Here is a 20,270-nt window from a genome sequence, read left to right as displayed (position 1 = left end):
TTAAGACATTTCAAACATAGCCTATGTTTTGAAAAATATTGTTACGCATTGACTTAAAAGTTTTTTCTACGTTCTATGTTTAATTATATACTTTTTCTTTAACCATACATAGCATGACCAACATAAGTGCTTTTTATACAAATAAATGTAAATGGACCCTTACAAGTTCTCCACAGCAGAAAACACAGCAGACAGAAAGACAGACAGTTTGATGCACCAGATTCCTTTTAAGGCTCTTTTTTTTAACCTTACTGGTAAAAGTACAAAGCAGCAGTTCGACAGACATAATGAATGATACAATAAATAGTCAAGTGGAAGGACTAATGCCATTACAATACAACAATGTCACTGTCAGAGGTCCCCTGCAGATGGGGTTGACATTGAAACGCTGGTGACATCCAGTCCAGTACCGCTGTTAAGAGCTCATAGAGGGAAGCCTCGTCCCTCTGTCCCACAAGTGTGGGATTTCAGTGCATCCAGCAAGAGAAAAGCAGAGTGGTTTGAAAACAGCCTCACATACAGTAAAGCTGTTAGTGGTGACGATTAGCAAATAACCAGCAATAATATAATATTCCAATTCTATGTGCTTCCCAAAATAAAATGCAACTCGGAATGAACATCTGCCACAACATGCTCCGATGTCAAATCTCTCAATGTAATGTCTATAAGAGATAACAGTTCAGGCATGTCGCGGGGGGGGGGGGTTGAAAACAAATTCCACCTCGAATCCCTTCCTCACATTTATCCACTTTCCGATTCTTCCTTTCTCTAATAACTCTCGCAAGTCCTGCACGTTCCTCCCTACACGTCATTTTTTCTTCCATCTCATCATCCGGGTTTCCTCGCTTCTCTCCCCTTGCTTATGCTTTCTTGCAGGTGTACACCTCCTCCTCCCTGACGCAGGTCTGGCACTCGACATGGCAGCACCAGCGCACCTGGCAGTGGCAGGACAGGCTGGTGAGGCGCATGGCCGTGTTGTAGCCGCGCCCGCAGCACAGGCTCTGGCAGCTGGTGTCCTTGGCGCACGTGCGGCTGCCGGTGCCCGGGGAGTAGCGGGACGGCCTGCAGAAGCTGGGCGAGTCCTCCAGGAAGAGCAGGTCAGTGGTGCGGAGGCTCTGGCCGTGGCGCCGGGGCCCTGCCAGCTCCGTCTCCCCGGTGGCCGCGTTGGTGACGCTCACCAGCCGCACCGCCGTGTCGTAGCGGAACTTGAGCAGCCGCCCCGTGTCGTGGAAGGCAGACAGCTGCTTCCAGCAAGTCCGTACGGCGCATGAGCCCGAGACGCCATGACACTTGCAGGTCGTCTTCAGCCCGCTCTTCACAGCCTGAGAAGGGAGAAGAAGAGATGAGGGGGAGGAGGGGAGGAGGGGGAGATGTCAGTTACCTGCATCTGATTCATTACCTGGCCTCTTATCTCAGGGGCCTATCTAGACAGAGTGAAGGGGCTTCCTGGGGCTGGGGCGGTGGGTCTCCTGTTTAGGAGGCTAGGGGTGGATGGTCTGCAGTTAGGGAGGCTTTAGCCCAGCTCAGTCCAAATGTTTGACATAATGGATTGTCTGTTCAGCACGCCGTATTTCATCTACCGTACATCGCTCACTTGGACAGCGCCTGCGGATTCATTTTTTTCTCAATGTGTTGAAACTGGCTCTGTCTGCCTCTCTCCTGCCTCTCTTCTCTAAAGCCCCAGGCATGGGGGGTGACAAACAGCGCAGACAGTGGAATCTCTCCACCCTGTTCTTTGTGCATGCCTGCTCATGGAAAACATTGATAAGAATTTCATAACGAGAAGTGCCAAAAACAAATGCGGCAATGGTTTGTGATGGTGCCCCTGCTTCAGGTTAATAGTTCACCGAGCTTGATGGTCAGTGATGATGAGAGCCCAATCACTCAGCCTGAGAGCCTCTGCCTCGGCGGGGGCCAGAGACAGGTCAGATGGCATGGGGGTTATTGTGAGAGAGAGAGAGGTGGGGGTGGTTGAAGAGTTCTGCTCAGTTCCTCCCTTCGCAGGTATGAACCCCCTCGGGGGGCTTCAGAGACTGCCATTACTGTGGGACGCGGGGGGAGACGGCAACCACTAAATGTTTTTGTTATCGCGGCTCCTGGTTTCTTCCTCAGCAGCATTGGTGTAAGACGAACATTTGACTCAATAAAGATAAGATAAGATAGATGCCGTTAGTTCTTCCTGTTTGGGTTTTTTCTTCTTCTTTCTCTCCCCCCCCCCCCCCCCCCCTCCGGGTCTCTGCACGCTCTGGCCTACCTTGGGTGTGAGCTACAGGGGGATACGGAGCCCCGGGGGCTGCTATTCTGGAGCGACACAGTGGTGCTTATGAACATTAGGTGGATTTATGAAGAGCACGGTGATCCAGTAAGTGGAAAAAATGCTCGCTCGTATATTAAAAGAGGCCACGGTTATAATCGTTCCCTCCGACGTGAGACCTTTAATTTTCTGCAGGCCCGCACAGCAAGCTTTATCATGCCTGAGAACACCTGGCTCCGGCGCTCCCACAGCCGTCTGCGCTCAGCGCCTCACCCATCGCCTCCGTCTCCACCGAGGGCGATGGCGGAGGCGACGAGGGGGCGTGGAGCCGGTTGGCACTGTGAGAAGTATGCAGGCGAGGATTACTACCCTGTGCCCTCTCAGGGCGCAGGAGCGTGTCAGAGGTATAATTGTCGTGTAAAATTGCAGCCCCGACTAATTGAGCTAAGTGGGGGCTCAGGCGGAGGCGATGTTTCTGATGCCTCGGGGGCTCAGGAGGCGACTTCACCATATTCTTCCTAGAACAGGGACACGGGGGCCCAGCGGGACTCACTTTGACGCAATGTTTCCACTCTACACCCCCCCCACCCCCACACCCTTGTGTTTGTGTTTGGCCACACTCACCCGGATGCCGACGTTGATGTTGTGGGTGTCGATCTGAGCCCTCAGGTCCTTGCTGACCCTCTTCTGGCCGAGGAACTTCTTGAGGAACTTGGTGCTGTATTTCAGGTTGTCGCCGCAGACCCCCCACTGCCACGCTTCCCGATGCTGGATGCCGGGGGAGTCGTCGCACGTGCACCTCTCCATTCGGCCTGAGCTGCATGCCTTGGCTAGTGCATGGGACAGTGCGGCCGAGGACACGGCCAGCAGAAAGGCGGTCTCCTTAAATCCTGAGACAGATAGATGTAGTATATACTTTAGGAGGTAGATTTATTTTTGTAAAAAAAAAAAGAAGAGAAGAAGACAGAAATCCATTTTAGGGGGGTGGACACAAGCAACAGTTGTGTCCTCAAAGGATTGATTCATAGTTTACTATTGCCAAAATGCCTTTTGTGCCATTGAGTACAGTAGGCCTTTACTGAGGGCTCACGTCATGGTTTACTACAGCTTCAACAGTTAAGTTAGTTTGGTTGTGTCATGATTCCTCCTCTGACCTTTCCTTTTGGTTATGCACTGTTATTTTCTTAGCGCAGAGCCGTCACCAGGCAGGGTGTATTTTGATCCAATTAATTATTATTTTGACTAGGAAGGATTTTCCCAGATGAAAGTGGGTAATCACGCCACCCTTTTCCTCTGGGAATGGGCGCTTTCCCGAGATAAAAATAACCACGGGGCTTTATGTGCACTCTCCTCTCCACCGCACCAGATTCCTTGGCTCTGTAGTCCCTCATTACCTCCATGCTGACCTGTTCAAGTTCTCCCCCCACGCTGATATCCATATTATGCATAAGGAAGGACATGAAGATTGTAACACATTTTTCTCCCTGCAGAGACTTGAGCTATGCAATATAGTGATTTAGTATAGGGGGTTATCTCAAGTTATCTCTGTTCTAAAGGGTTGAGGTGGGTGAGGGAGAAGTTACTTGAGCAGCATCAAATAATTGAAGAGAATGCCATTATAAGAGTTATTAGTTGCTATAGGCCAGAATGTCACTTTGACTGTAAATAAATAGCTGTACCACGGTAGCCTCCTAATACTATATGACTAAACATAAAGGAAAGGCAGGTATGGCTAAAGCAAGTCCAGAGTTAATGTTTTGGGAAGTTACTCAAATTAAAGTAGATATTTGCAAGTGCTCCAAAAGTAGCAGAGCCAGTTACTCAACAGTCTTAGTTGAAGCCAGTTGAAGCCAATATGCTGTAGGCCAGGGTAAATATATACGCAATGTAGTTGTAAATACAAATGTGGATAAACTATGACCTCCAGGTTGTGATTATCATTAGCCAAATAACCACCAATATAAAAACAATAATTACATAAAAAAGCAAGGATTTAGTTGCATTTTTTCTTCTTAAAATACCTTCATAATATCTTAATTTTTTAATCCATTTGATAAGCTATATCCTATGATTTCCCATCATAAAGATGTCAGGGTAGATGTGCTGTCTGAGACCAAGTCGACTTATTGATATTAAAAAACATGGTCTGTTTAGTCTTCTCCAGTCTTGGTCCTGCTTTTGTAACTGCTCAAATGTCAATAACTTAGAACAACAACAATATAGTTTATGGACCCCCATAGGCAAGTTCTCTTTTTGCTTTCACTGTCTTTTGCTAGAAAAATAATTAGCTACTTGGTCCTAACCAAGATACCCTGATAGGCTACTGCCATCAACTCAAGTCTATAAGTTAAAATCTGGAGAAGGGGATTTGATTAGGTTATTCAGTCATGCAGATTTTATATGCCAGTTGAAAATTGTTTTGAATGTTATTATAGCCTTATAGACGTTTATATAAGGAAACTCTCTAGCAGGAGAGACCGTCCCTTAACTAGAAGATCTCTGCCAAAGTGCCCTTGAGCAAGAACCCATTCCTGCTCACTCAATGCTTGAGAGTAGACTATCATCTAAATGATTGTTGGAATAGATATGCCGGCACACTAGCCTACCTCTTTTCAGAAGGCTTCCCCTGCCGTCCAGACTGCAGTTCCAGCGCTCGTTCCTAAACTGATAACGACACTCCAGGAGGCTGAGGCGCACCGATTCTCGCAGCGTCTCGGCCAAGCCCGGCTCCCTGCGGCACAGCCTCTTCTGCCGCCTGGTCAGAGTCATCTGCTCGCACTGCTTCAGGTGGGCCTTGCCTGTTGGAGGCTCATTGGAGAACGGACCTGGTAAAAACACCAAGGGTTCCCTACCTGTCAGCCTGGGAATGGAAAGAAGAAACACTTTAAATATTGTCAGCTAGATCAGTCGGCTTTTGGAGAACTACCATGCTTTCTAAAGTTGATATATAAATGCAGGTCTGTGTCCAAAATATTTACGAATAATAAAATTACTTTAAAATCAATAATGAAAAGATACGACCATATCTAATCTATGGTCACATGTTTTACGCACAGTCTTGCCAACTTAAAATAATTACATGGCTGCACCAGAAAATACTCCCTCGTCAAAAAAGGCTTATATAGCCATTGTTCTGAACGCTGCCCACACTGCCTGCAAAAATAAGTTAATTCCCAATATGCAGATTGGAAATGCCCTGCTTTATTAAGCAATGCATAATACAAACAATGGAAACAGCGACTCAGTTCTTGGCAATTACAATTTAAATTCATGACCAACACAAAAAAAGGAAAATTAAACTAAATAAAAAGGCAAACCATAAATATATGGGAAGAACGTGGCTCAACACAGTGTGCGTAATTACGCGTGCGTAATTTGGCTAAGGGGCGCAAAGATTATTTTTGTGGTTCAAGCATTTCCACCTCTATTCTGTGCATTGGAACAAGTAGGCTAATATGAGAAGCAGAAATAAAAAGAAAATAAGAAATTGTCTGACCCGAAATATGCTGCAGTGTGCGAGAGGAGGATGCAGAGTGCAATGAGTCGCAATAGGCAGGCGGTCCTTGGGAGCCTGGAGCGCATGGTGCCGGGTTGGCGCTGCTCTTCATCTCGCTGATTCTGCAACGGAGAAAGTCTGTGCCGTCTGGTCGGCGCACCTCTTTAAGGGGTCCCACACAACTTTCAATCCACTGCGCCAGGCCCAGTGGTCCGCTGGGAGGCAGGGCCCTGTGTGTGTGTGGGGGTGGGGGGGGGGACACACGCATCATCTTGCCGCACCCTCATTGGATTCGCTCAGCTCAAGATTGTTACTGTATGTCTCCTCCCACTGTAACGCCACCCAAGTGGATGGAAATGACCTGGTTTACCTGCTGTTACAACTTGCAGAATACAGCTGGTCACCTGCGACCAGGACGTCAGGTGTCCAGTCCAGCAATCCAATGAACATAGCGAGCGTACTCCTGGCGTGATCACACAGTGAGACAGCTGGCAGTTTAAAAGTTTAAATGGCCTCTTGCACTATGTTAACTTTGCTTTGATGTCACAGACTTTAGTTGCGGTTGATTCACATCAACTCCTCATAAAAGGACAATGGGACATTCAGCTGCACTGTAAATACAGCATGGTCTTGTAAATTGCAGCATGATGGTCTAGTTAGAGACTGCCCCACAACCAGTTCAAGCTGCCATGGCAGCTGTCCTTGAGCAAGAACACCCCCCTTTAAGAATCCCATAGCCTATCTGATCCTGGAAAAGGAAACCCAAAAAGGGAATTGCCCTATGGCGATCAATAAAGCGTTATTGTTAGCATTTAGAGCATAACCCTCCAGTCTGGCAAATAATTGCATTTTAGCAGAGTATGTCTACTGTTTCAATGTGGCAGTTTGCTGCCTTCATCTCACATTGAAGCACGATTGAGACTCACTAAAGGATGAGAAGCGGCTAAATGGTGCATGAATCTCAAATTGAAGAAGGCGGGGGAATATCCATTATTATCACAGGTTCTTCTCGGCACAACTGGCTTCATGAGAGAAAGGCCAAACTTGCATAGAGCCCCATCTAGTGGATTCGATATAGAAATTCAACGAATTCATAGAACGTGTGATGAGATTCTATCTCGCTAAAGACTGACCAAAGTCATGTAATTACGCTTAGCCTAGTTCTGAAGAGATGGAATAATGGCCTTATGAGACCCATAAAAAGAGTCGAAGTAGCACATAAATTGCTGGAAACTTGACACGTTCAAGTCAATGGTTTGAAGCTAGTCTGGGCACCTTCCACCCCGCTTTTTGTCATGGGGGCGTAAACCCCGGACCCAGAATTAACACCGGATGGCAATGCGCCTAACAACGTCTTTGTTGCCGTTAGCTTGACGCGGTGATGTTACCTAAACTAGAGTCTGATCAAAACAAAGCTAGCGTTACATAAAACAAAACGTTCATGCAATATGGCATCTCCGCCACCACCGCCTGACACACCGGTCAAAACGGTGAAAGAGGATTCTGATACTTGGGTCAAATTGTCAAGTTAACGTGAAAGTTGACGAGCTAGAAACGCTGCCATCCGGTCTAGGGCGGGCTCTAGGCCGGACCCAGTAGGGTGACAAAATCAATTGTGGGCGGGAGCCAGGCTCTTTCTCGCCGAGAAGAGCCTGGTGACGCGAGGTTAGTTTGAAGCAGAAGATGCAAGGTGACAGTTTTGGTACTGTATACAGTCTGGATAGCCCATTGGCTCGCTGTAACGGAAGGCGGGACAGTGTGATTTCGTAGAACAAGGTGATTGGTGAAGACTGGATGCGCAACGTCCATGACGCGGCCTTTTGACGCTTGTGAAAACGCCATTTTGTTGTGGAATATAGGAGCGGAGGGGAAAGATCGAGAAGCATCCAGGTAAAATATTATTTACGAATACTTCCTGTGACATCGGTATGATTTTCGTATTCTTTGATGTAAAGGGTACGGCCTCGTGTATCCGTTAATGTCTTCAGTACTACCATTCGAGATAAATCCTTTAAGCCTGAAGCCGGATACAACGCTCATCTTTAACTTCCCATCAGAACAGCTAATTTCCCTAGCTTTGGGACGAACGATATAATAACGTTCAGGGAGGCAGACATTTGCCTGTCGTTAGCTCGCTGAAGTGTAAAGGGTTAATCGGTGCTTAAGTTGGCTACTTACAGGCTGGCACCAATGTTGTTAGTCAAAGTTCATCCATAGTAATGCAGCCAACTCAGTGTTAGCTTGTGGTTGTATTTTATCGTGGGCGATTGAGTGAACTGAACCCAGACGTCAAACCAAAAAGATGGCAACATAGGTATCTGTCTAGAACCAATTAGCTAATTGACTCTCTAGAGTAGACCCGATACCTAACGTAAACAACTGACTTTTACATTCACTTTTCCCAAGTTCTCTCAGTAACCTCAGGCAGTTGGACAACATCATTGTAGTCGATCCACACTTAAAGGGACACTTCACCGAAAAACAATACTGATTTATAAAAACTGTAAACAGTTTTGCAGGCATTCATTTAGCTAGTTTGACAGTTATTGAGAGTTGATTTGAGTTAAGTTGTGGACGTGATGTCATTCAAGTCCTCCATACGTTTCCTCCTCTCGTGTCTTGCTTCAATCTGACCATTCCTGTTTACACAAAGGATCACTTCCTCTTACATTTGAGAAAGCGGATGCATAATCCTCATGAGCTGTATCAATATTCATTAAGTGTGTGGAATCAGGACCTTGATGAACATAATTCTGTTTACCATGACTTTTTATGTTTGAGATACTTGACATGCTTCTGTAACTGCCCTGAAATCATCACACTGTTGAAATGTGTTGGCGATTAGATTGGTAGCAGCGCAATTACTTGTGGATTCTTGACATAGGTTTCTTTTTTTTATGTATTCTCTGTTGAATTAGGCTATGGCTTTTTTTTTTGGACCTTCTCTTTTCAACTGGATTGATAGAATAATTAGCCTATTTTCCATGGCTGTCTCTCTTGGTTAATTCAGATGTTCAGCTCTGCTTACAGGTGTTGTGTTACCTGTTCTTCAGGCTCCAGCAATCTCATTCCTCCTTCCTAGCAAGCGCTTGCCTGTATTCTCCTGGCTGTCACTGACCTCTTTGTGTGCTTTTCCATGAGCTGCAGGGCGATGTCAGGCCCTCTCATTGTGTTGTCTTAGGCTCGCAGGTACAAAACACCTCAGTGCCTGACCCATACGTCTTGTCCATGCTTAATGCATGAGCCAGGCCATTTTCACTGCTCCATTGTATATTGGACAGCGTCAGCTGCTGCGTAATTGACTGTGTTTTGTAACAGAATTGCAGCCATGTGCAGTCTTTGGTGATGATGTCTTGAAATGGCAAAGGAGCCGACAGCATTGTTTAATCTTGTACTTGCTTTAGCGTGTGAATGGATTTGTGAAATGTAACTTGGTGGTATCATCATCATCATCATCAACCTTTATTTAATCAGGCAAGTTAATTAAGAACAAATTCGTATTTTCAATAACGGCCTGGGATTGGTTTTGGTTTTGGTTATGCTGCTGGTTGTCTTCTGTTTAGATTTACTGATGATGACATCACCACCAGTCTGCTTGTATTTCCTGGCCTGCTGGCATGATATGCAGTAGGTGTTGAGGAAGAGTCAGCTCAGCTACAGTGTATGTGTGACTGTACGACAAATGATCCCGCCTCTGCTCCAGGTCATGAGAGCAAAGCTATTAAGTTATCTTGTAGCAAACACCTGCAATGTGCCTGTTTATTGGAATTTACATTCACATAAAGTTCCAACACATTCTTCTCACTCCCAACTCGTCCTATATCCCTGCTTTGTTACACACGTTGTGCGTTGGAGGTAACGTGCCTCTGTACCTTGTGCATTGGAGGTAACACACCCCACGCGCCCCAGTACCATTGTGTGTATTATGGATTGGATTGTCCTACAGGCGAACCGTTAAACTGGCACTGTGGGGTCAGGCAGCGGTCAAGTTACGCCATAGGGCTCCACAGGTTGGGTTTAGGCATTGGGGGGGTCTTAGGGTTAGGCATAGGGGGGAGGGTTAGGCATTGGGTAGGTGGTCTTAGGGTTAGGGTCTGGATATGGTGGGGGGCTTAGGGTTAGGAGACCCCTGTAGGCGACCCTTCCGGAGGAAGGCCCCCCAAGCCCCTAACCCAAAACCGGGGAGAGAGAGGGTTTCCTCCTCCTTGGAAGACCAGTTCAAGCTCCAGCCCCACAGCGTACTTGACCTTTTCCTGAACCCAACAGGTGCAGAGTGCTCTCTAACGGTCCGCACATTCCATAAAACGCACAAGGTACCGGCGGAGAGCGTTACCTCCAACACATACGGTGTGACGTGTGACAAAGCGAGGATATTCATAGTATTCCCATGATGTCACAAGCATTTTCCTACCAATATGGCAGTGTAGTGACAATACTATCAATAGGACGAGTTACGAGTTGGGAGTGAAAACGGCCTAGAAATTCACACAACCAGAAGATCCGTCTAAAGCAGGTTTCATCAGTAATTGTATGTTTAATTGCAGGATAATTTTCAGCTACATCCAAAACATCAGTGGTAAACATGGCTTTGGTGTCTGTCCCTCAGAGTTCAAGAGAAAAGGCTTCTTTCTAGACTTACCATTTTGCGCTGACGTTGATCAATCATACAGGGAGAAATCCATCATACAGAGAGAGCCTATCCATTTCTCCACTGACTGTCGCCTCAATAGACCAGAATGCAATGCAGCCACACTCTCTTGTGCGTACTATTGCTATGGGCTACTTGCACAACTCCACTACTTCCTGAAATTAGTACAGCTTCTTTATTTCCTGTCATCACTATTGGATGAACTGATTAATGTCAGGTGTGCTGCAGTCACAACAATGATCAGGCACACCTGATTAATCAGTTCATCCAATAGCGTAGGACAGGAAATAAAGAAGCTGTACTAATTTCAGGAAGTAAAAAAGTTGTGCATGTAGCCTATTGCTGTCTTCACCGACATGTAGGCTGTAACCCACAGCTGAATGGGACAAGTTCAGGCAAGTTCTCTGGGGGTTCTTGAAAGGCATTCTGGGAAATGTATGAAATCACTGACTGTAGTAGAAGTGGACATGGCAGGTTGAGGCCAGGGAAAGTAGGTACAACAAGGTGATTTACCATCACATTACCATTACATAATAATTCATGGAATATATAACCGCATTAGAATATCTGGGAATCTTTCTTTAGGAGAACAGATCGGATTTGGGGCATACGCAGTCATATTTTAATAAAACTTCAACTTTCTGCTAGCCTAGATGCATGTGGTTCTCTCTTATATGCTCCAGAAAACTCCATTCAAAAATCTGTCAGTTTAACGTCGCCTTGTTTATTGACTACGATATACCTGGTAAAACACATTTTGTTGAGGGCTTTTATTAATTATTGGGCACTTTCTAAATTCAGCATGAAAATCCCAATGATAATACACCTGGCGATCCTCCACAATCTGAATCCATTATTCGGAGAGAGAAAAAACTGCTCCTTCTAAATGTGTTCAGTATTTTTCTGATTTTGTTTACAGTGTCATGGAGCACATGCAATCATTTGAAAGATCTTGACTGGCTTTTATTCATTGAAGAGATGGGAACAGGATTTGCTTGTGTTCTTCAATCAGTCTGCTAAAATAAATAGTTTATTATTGTTCCTACTCTTTTCTTTTTAGATGATTAATTTAGCAGGAATTACTCACTGCCATGTGGCTGCACCTCTATCATAACATTAGTTTGGCCTAACAAAAGCTGGGGCTCAGCATGGGTTAGACTCTATGGCAGCCTTCAGGGGTAGGCTACCATGAGTAGGCAGGCAGGTTTTCATTCCAACCAAAGCCTACTACACTAGTTGATTTCACTGATTAGTAGGCCTTTAAACAGGAACTAGCTTAACCAGTGAAATAACCAGGAATCAATAGATCATCCTCCACCATATCTTTTTGACTTGCTGAGAAAATTGCGGGGTAGATTCAAGTAAAAATCGCACATGATGCTAGACTGTCTTTAAATGAAAATGGGAAAAATTCAGTCCTATCTGGCATGCAGTTTTCAGAGGTTTAACCATTTGCTCCTGTTTGTTTCTGCTCCTGCAGATCAGCCAAAATGGGAGCTTTTGCGAGCCTCTTTAAAAACCTCTTTGGAAAGAAAGAGATGAGGATCTTGATGGTAGGACTGGACGCTGCTGGGAAGACCACCATCCTGTACAAGCTCAAACTGGGAGAGATCGTTACCACAATCCCTACCATCGGTGAGTCCCCTCCTGCATCTGTCTCCTCTGTACGCCCCTTAGATCTCGCTACACAACCAGCTACCCACTACGCCTCAAACATCACCTACCCACATCTCTGATCTTGTTGACCATGTTTTCATGTAGAGGAGTGGAAATGAACCTCATGAAGAGAAGACGGTGAGTCACGTGCTCCCGCCCTGTTCCCTCTCCTCCACTCTGCTCTGTAATCACTGCTGCCCACATGCCCAGAGACGCTGCCCTAAGCTGGCTTCAAGGAATGAGAGGAGGCCACATCACACTGATTTAATATAGAACTCCATTAGAGACGCGAAGGATTCTTTTAACTGTTAGTTGAAATGAAAATCTTTGCTCTCTGTAGCAATGCACAACTTTATACTAAGCTACGTAGTATCTTGCCCAGGCCTTGCTATGAGCGTGTGTTATCTCTCCCTTGATAACTGACATCTCTATCCGTTTCTTTCTGTCTGTCTCTCTCTCGCTCGCTCTCTCTCTTTCCCTCCACAGGTTTTAATGTTGAGACAGTAGAATACAAGAACATCAGTTTTACAGTGTGGGATGTGGGCGGTCAGGACAAAATTAGGCCACTATGGAGGCACTACTTCCAGAACACACAAGGTGAGATTTTTTTTTATTTCTTTCTGATCTCAAAGCCTATTTTACATTACAAGCACTGTGAGTCAAATCTTTATTTATTTATTTATTATCTGCTTCCTCCATCCACATCTTCGTACTCCTCTTTTTGCATTTCTCAGGCCTGATCTTCGTAGTGGACAGTAATGACAGGGAGCGAGTGAATGAGGCGAAGGAGGAGCTGACACGGATGCTGGCTGAGGATGAGCTGAGGGACGCGGTGCTGCTTGTGTTTGCCAACAAACAGGTGAATTTGCTTCACTGTCCCTGTGTGCCTCATACAATGACGAGCCTCAAAGTGGAGAAGTGGGAACAGATGGATCGGCCATCAATCACAGTCATCAGATAAAACAAAAAGTTACAATTGTCACATCAGGGAAGCGGTTGAATGTCTGCCGTAAAAACGATGAGCCAATTTATGGCGGTCTGCAGAACCTTGTAGTGCCTCGGATGAAGTCGCTGCTTCATCATCGCCCCCCTGTGGTTCCTGTAATTGAAGGAGATGAGAAGAAGGATTACGCAGATGACAGTATACCAAGTACCAACCCAAATGCATGTCGTTGATGGTGGGAGGAAACCGGAGCAAACCCACGTGAACACGGGGGGAACATGCAAACTCCACATGGGAAAGACCAGGGATGACCCAGGACCCCCTGCCGTGGTGCCCCACTGTGCCGCCTGCTGATGAAGGAGAAGCGGGCACGGGGGGGCATGAGACCTGAGACAAACGGCAGGGGTGAATGCATTGAGGGAAAGGGTGGTGTGGTCTAGTTCCTGAACTTTAGTTATACTAACTCCATTGACAAGTCATTTCTTAAGTTGTTTTTTGAATTTCACGATCTATGATCATAGATTAGAACCAGTTCAATATAATGGACACAAAGGGTGACCAAGATCCTCAGTCATCAAGCATACACTAACATGTAATTGCTGTGTTCAGGTAAAACCTGTGATTTACTCACGGATAGGACAGCTACCTGTATATCATATGCAGCCATAAAAACATTATTAAACACAGTGCTTGACTTTTGAACTATTGATGCTTGCTGTGCACAGTCCATGCTGTTGCGTAGTAGAAAGTATGTGAAATGTGTCATTTGAGTCAGCGGTCACATCAGTTAGTGACTGATCACACTGCTAAAGCATTGATGCCTTCTGTCTCCTTCAGGACCTGCCCAACGCCATGAACGCAGCTGAGATCACAGACAAGCTGTGCCTGCACTCCCTGCGCCATCGCAACTGGTACATCCAGGCCACATGCGCCACGAGCGGAGACGGTCTCTACGAGGGCCTGGACTGGCTCTCCAACCAGCTAAAGAACGCTAAATGATCGCTCATTCCACCGTCTCTGTCGTCATCTCTTGTCTGTCGTCTACGCGGCGCGACGGGGCGACTGCACTGGTCCTAGCCTCTCCCTCTCTCCTCTCTTCTCCCTTCTCACTCCATCCTCTGAACCATGGGGGCTGTGGCCAGTGCTGCCCTGCATCTGTGTATGTGAGTGTGAGTGTTGGGACGGATCCCCATGTGTGTGTATGTGACTTTTGGTGCATGTGTGTGAGCTGGGAGTGGGAGCAGCCCTGCTGTGCCTTGAACACAGTTAACTCTTACTTGTGGAAATGGCAGCATGGCTAACTCTCAAGCACCTGTGCCCCATCCCTCCCCACCTGCCCCAACATCAGCGCGTCCTAAGGCACTGATTTCCACAAAGCAAAGACAGACCCAGGATGGCAGTCCCATGTGTCATCTGTAAAGAATAAGGTTTGGTGACTGATTTTTACATCATCTATGTCCGTGGTTTTTAAAGTCTGAGGCTGTGGGCCTCCCCTCATTCAAAGCTTGGGGGACACAGCCCCCCGCACCCGCTACCAGTTTACTTGCTTACCGTAGTTTGACTAAATTCCTGGATGCCTATGGGATCAGGATTATGTTATTTGATCCCAACAATTATTTGATCTCAACAATTGAGATAAGATGGCTTCAGACAAACACGTAAAGGCATTTATTTGTTTCCGACTCTGGGAAAGTGGCAAAAACAGTCAAATTCCCCAAAACCACTGTATCCCGGAACTCTCTCTTTAACCAAATCACACACATTTAGGCTATTCTATTTGATCTTCTTTTGATAACTAATGTAATCTCTTTTCACTTCCATTTACTGAGCCTCCCCCGGAACTGCTTGGAGCGCCCCTAGGGAGGCCCGCCTCCCACTTTGAAAACCTCTGATCTATGTCAAGGCTTGTTATTGTTACATGTAGATAAATGTTGAACTGTTTATTTGAGAGCCCACACCATGCAAGGAGATATATCCAGGGTTCCATGGGTCCTAGAAATCCTTGAAAGTTTGTGGATTTGAGAATTTAAAAAAATCAAGGAATTAAAAGTTTTTGAAAATAGACATGGGTCATTGAAAATGCTTGAATTTAGGGTTTTTCCTGCATAGAGAATTATGAGGCGGCTCTCAACAAGTGAATTTTCTTTTTCTAAAGAACGTTGTAGTCGGTGGATTTCATTTGCGGCATTACGGCCACATGGTGGCGGCATGGCATTGTATCGTAGTCTGTACAGTGCACAGCTGGAAAAGGTACTGCCAAAACTGCCAAAGAGGAGGAAAAAGTCAGGTAGTCAGGTGCGGTCACTGCAGTGGTGGATAGAGACCGTTGTTTTAACGCTATGTTACCGAGTTGGTGAGATGCAATGCTGGAGTAAAAACTATGTCCTCGTCTTTTACTCTCTGTGATAACAAGCTAGTTTGTTACATTAGCTAACTAACTACGCAGCTACTTTCACTTTCATACCTTGTCAGCTCAGTGAATCTCGCAGTTTGGTAAGCCCTCCAGCCAACCGTCTGGGTACTGTTAATCTCATACCTAGAGTAGAGATAAATACCTGGGGTGCGTTCAATCTGAAAACGGTGTGCACCGTTTTGCTACGGTTTCCAGTTTGATCATTGTTTCCTCGCACCACTGTTTCCGCTTGAATAAATGTTTTGGTACGTGTTGTCAGGGCTGAACTTGACCCTGGTTTAGTTGATGGCAGTGGTGGAATCAACTCGTAAATATGTCTATCGCTCAACTTACATAATACAGTATATTATTTTGCTGTGCTGTGTTGAGAAGGCAAGAGACCACATAGTCTGCCACACAGTCAAGCCTCTCTTTAATTGTCTGTGAGCTTCTGCTAGTTCTCATACAGAGTTGTAACAGTAATTAACCTTGATCCGTGCCTCAAACTATGTCGTGTTGTTTTCCTTGAATTTAGGGAATTGGGCCTGGAAAGTCCTTGAATTTGATGTTGAAGAAGGTGTGGGAACCCTGTATATCACAATGTAACCTGTATCAGGTATGGGAAAATAAAATATCCTAGAACCCACATTCTATTGAAACCCATCTTAGTTTTGTCCAATTTTAGTTATGGCTGGTATATTGAACACTAGATAACTTATTGATTCTCGCTAAAACAACCACCATTTAAGCACAAGATTGAGAGGGATGTTGGGACAGTGATATTTTTTAGAATCACGTGGAGTAGATGCCAGCTCTTTGAATAATTAGTTCAATTCAGTCCCACCTCTGAGAGCCATCCCTCTTGTGGCACTGACCTCTAGCAGCTTGATATAGTTATTTTCATGGGGCCTTGAGAATTTGCATGCAATGGTTTGAAAGATCCATCCTCACTGGGCATGGAAAAGGCAATAAATGTATGTATGTTTATATATTAGTGTGTGGCTATGCATGGTGGGTGGGCTGGAAGCGGTGCGCTGTGAGCGTAGCTGCTGCTGTGTTGGTGGATGACGTGTGTATCCTCGGGTGTCGAGTGGGTTTGGTGATTTCAACTGCATTCCAGTCCATTTGGAACGGCGGGGCCTTTTGAGAGTTGCTCCCACTCTGTCTCTCTATTCAAATTTGATTTTCTTTTGTCTTCCTTTTTGTTTGTATTATTCAGTTTTGATTTCCAGTTATTTTCGATGCACAGGTGATGACCTGGTTCACCGGGTTCAGCATGCGTTGATGAGCCAGGCATGCCGTCTTCAGATAAAAATGCTCCTCTAGGGACCATTAGGTTTGATCCGGAAGGGGCTGGTTGTGTTTGGATTCTCCTACAGAGCATGAGCTTCAGGTTCTGTCAGTGCTGTGTAATATAGCTGTCATTGAATTGGAGATGTTGAGCTTTCTTCCGCCTTCAGTATCAAATCAACGTTAGTGCTGGGCTTCAAGGTTGGTTTGCCGACATGTGTTCAGGGCTGCTTCCCCTGGTATCCTTTACATATGTCCGCTCTGATGCCATTTGCACAATACTATACTGTTTTAATATATCGATGCTTTACGCACCAACCTCATAGTAAAGCAATGAACTCGACAACGCAGTCCAGATGACATTGCTGTAGAACTATACCAGCAAGACAGTTAAGATGTGCAAGTAAGGATGAGGTGTCCTCATAGCTGATCCCAGTACCTGAAAGTGAATGGTGTTCCTTGCATCCATATATCCCAAAGGCTCCCGTGAATGTTGAGAAACCAATATTAGACTCACCCCCTGCTGAGCGAAGATGACTCTAAGGTCATGACCCCCACACTGACCTCTCAAGGGAAGGACTCTTCCTTTTCCCTGTTTTCTACAACTGGACAGTTAGCAGTGTTTTTGGCCCCGGTGCTTGGTAATGCACCAGGGGCCTTATGTTCCCGCATGTCGCCAAGACTAATTATGCACCTTTTCAGCCGACTAAATGGCGGCCGGCCACTAGAGGGCGCCGCTGCCCCACTAAGATTTGCCGTCATACCTTCCTCACGGTATCAGCTGTTTCCCCAAAACAACGTGCCCAGGTCGCTTTGCAGAATGCAGCTTACGCGGCCCCTCCCCCTTGCTGCATGCCAGACGCACAGTAGAGAGGAGCTGTGAGGAGCTGTATGCCTGTGTGTTTACAATCATGTGTGTGATAAAGCAGGAGAACGCAAGGACCCCCCTGAACTTTCCCCCATCTAAAAACGTCGGCTGTATGGGAATATTTCGGCGTTTGTAAAAATACAGATGGCCATAGCCTCAATGCAAGACTCATCCGAATGACTGATGAGTCTCGCGTTGAGCCTAGGATGGCCAGGGCTTAGATCTGCGTGAGCACGACCCGTCGTAATTTGTCAAATTCAAGGTACATTAAAACGTTGTCTTGCTTCAACATACATCGCATCGCATAAACCATTTCCACCCGCAGGTTTGAGGAGTAGCTAACATAAACGTCAGATAAATACTCTCTATAGGCTAACGTTACCTACTGAGGCAGCTAACATGGCTAATTAGCTAGCTAACGCGGTCCATCGATATACAGTCTGGTAGACAGATAAAGCAGTGTGTTCCTTCTGTTTTACACAATGTTAGCCAGCCTGCCTGGTCTCTTCTCTGTATATCCTTACAACAGCTAAGAGAGGAGCTTGTGAAGATTGAACGAACATCCCCACAGTCAAAGCACTTCCCTGAGATATCTATATAAAAACGTTTATTGCTTTAATACCAAAAATAAAACCTCCAGTGTCTGTAAGCTAACGCTAACGCGTTAGCGATTAGCTATTGGCTGGTTGTTGTGTACACTTGTGTAGGCCCCATGTTATGGTTAGACCCGGGAGTTAACATTATAAAACACATTTCCTGGCATATGCAGGTAGTTGGAAAACCTGGTAAGTTCTGAAAATATGTGTCTATTATTGTGTTATTCCAGCTATCGTTATCGGTTGTTAGGTTAGAGTAATATGAAGCCGACAAAAACCGGCAAAACAGACAAGCGGTTAATGCTAGTCTGCTTCCATTAAAACCATTGTGTATTAAAATAAACGATAACGTAGCTGGAGTAACTAATAAAACACATTATTTTCTGAGCAACACTGGAGGGCACGCAGCCCAGCGATTTCATGAACCAACTGAATAGCTCTTCAGAACGGACAGCGATTTCACCTACCTTACACATTTCCTGGCATATGCAGGTAGTTGGAAAACCTGGTAAGTTCTGAAAATATGTGTCTATTATTGTGTTATTCCAGCTATCGTTATCGGTTGTTAGGTTAGAGTAATATGAAGCCGACAAAAACCGGCAAAACAGACAAGCGGTTAATGCTAGTCTGCTTCCATTAAAACCATTGTGTATTAAAATAAACGATAACGTAGCTGGAGTAACTAATAAAACACATTATTTTCTGAGCAACACTGGAGGGCACGCAGCCCAGCGATTTCATGAACCAACTGAATAGCTCTTCAGAACGGACAGCGATTTCACCTACCTTCCTTAGCATAGTAATAATAATAATAAGCATAATAATTGTAATCTACACAATGTACACAATCTACAAAAACATGCAATAATATAAATGGTGTTGTGTTCACGTTCATAGCTCATATAATATAATGTATCATATCGTTAATTTCAAGCTCAATACAATTCTTACAGAGAAAAGGTACAGCACTGAAAATGTAACAAGCAATAGTTTTTTAAACATCTTTACTTTAAAAGATGAAAACCCCCAGGTGCTTTAGTCCCAAACAGATCTAAAACAGATCTATAAGGTGAAGAGCCTGTAGCCTGTAGATGACGGCTTGAGACTGGCTGCCACAGCTGTCAATCATCCCTTTTTATATGTCAAATAAGTACTTAAAAACAAACTGATCAGAAAAATGACCACTTGCACAGGCATTAGCATGACAATAACTATCTAAAATGATACAACCCACCTTTGGAAAAAATGCGTGACGATACCATGCACCGGGGCTATGCCAGGTTTCGACCTGGCCTTGTTTTTCCTCTTCTTCTTCAGATACTCCATACTTGGCAAGTTTGAGTAATTGAATAACTAATCTTTCAGGGTTTGTCCTCCTGAGTGTGGAGGTAGTGCTAAAATCCATTGAGTCAAATGAGTGACATAATCTATGGTCTATGGCAAGAAAGTGTACATGAACTTCTGTATGAACATGTATTTTAACTTGACAATGTCATTTATGTACCCTTCTTCAGATGTGAAGCTTTAATTTTCAAGATTGTTTCTGTACAAATGACACGGTGTGTGCATATGTATTTCTTTTTCTGAAATGTCTTTTTGTTTTTAGCTTCTTTTTTTAAACTCATCTTGTAACATCTGATAAATGCACTATAATAAAGAGATCTCTATTACAAGTCTGCTTGCCTGGCCTCCTCATTTCAGTAACTAAAAGATAACTGAGTTCTAAGTTAACTGAGTTAAATTATATTACATTAATTGCTCACCATAACACATCAAATCTATGTGGTCTGGGCAGCAAAAAGCATATTTAAAGTAGGGGATAGCAGGGAACATTCTCACGTGGATCAGTTGTCTCATTGGCTTTATTTCTGAAACTATATACATATTTTAGAGCTAAAAGTCCAACTAGAACTACTGAGAAATTCACCAATGAGTAACAACATACCCTGTCTCCCCTAAATTTCAAGACATTTGAAATGTTTGCACAAAGCAGGAATATAGTTTTGATGGAGGTTGGACAGCACCGGAGCCCATCTGTTATCTACAGCATGTGTTGTGGGGAGATGACAAACTGAGCATCACATGAAGACTCATCTCATTTTTGCACTGTAGGTCTAGCATTATGAA

The 20,270-nt window shown here is 45.0% G+C and overlaps 2 protein-coding genes across 2 annotated transcripts; one reads left to right on the top strand and one right to left on the bottom strand.

The window, feature by feature from the left end:
• Positions 1-860: 860 nt before the first annotated feature.
• Positions 861-5,836, bottom strand: wnt9b (wingless-type MMTV integration site family, member 9B; the record flags this gene model as incomplete). The annotated part of the gene is made up of 4 exons (XM_083649376.1): positions 861-1,322; positions 2,879-3,144; positions 4,861-5,114; positions 5,751-5,836. The coding sequence occupies 4 exons, from the start codon at positions 5,834-5,836 to the stop codon at positions 861-863; spliced, it is 1,068 nt and encodes a 355-aa protein (XP_083505502.1).
• A 1,749-nt stretch (positions 5,837-7,585) lies between these two features.
• arf2a (ARF GTPase 2a) lies at positions 7,586-19,808 on the top strand. Its single transcript, XM_083649260.1, has 5 exons — positions 7,586-7,640; positions 11,879-12,033; positions 12,541-12,651; positions 12,789-12,913; positions 13,835-19,808. The coding sequence occupies exons 2-5, from the start codon at positions 11,889-11,891 to the stop codon at positions 13,994-13,996; spliced, it is 543 nt and encodes a 180-aa protein (XP_083505386.1). The 5' UTR covers positions 7,586-7,640; positions 11,879-11,888; the 3' UTR covers positions 13,997-19,808.
• The last annotated feature ends 462 nt before the right edge of the window (positions 19,809-20,270 follow it).

This window comes from Poromitra crassiceps (genome assembly GCF_964638095.1).
Source record: "Poromitra crassiceps genome assembly, chromosome: 13".
In the NCBI taxonomy this organism is placed as follows: Eukaryota; Metazoa; Chordata; class Actinopteri; order Beryciformes; family Melamphaidae; genus Poromitra; species Poromitra crassiceps.
This window is presented reverse-complemented; position numbering and strand designations above follow the sequence as displayed.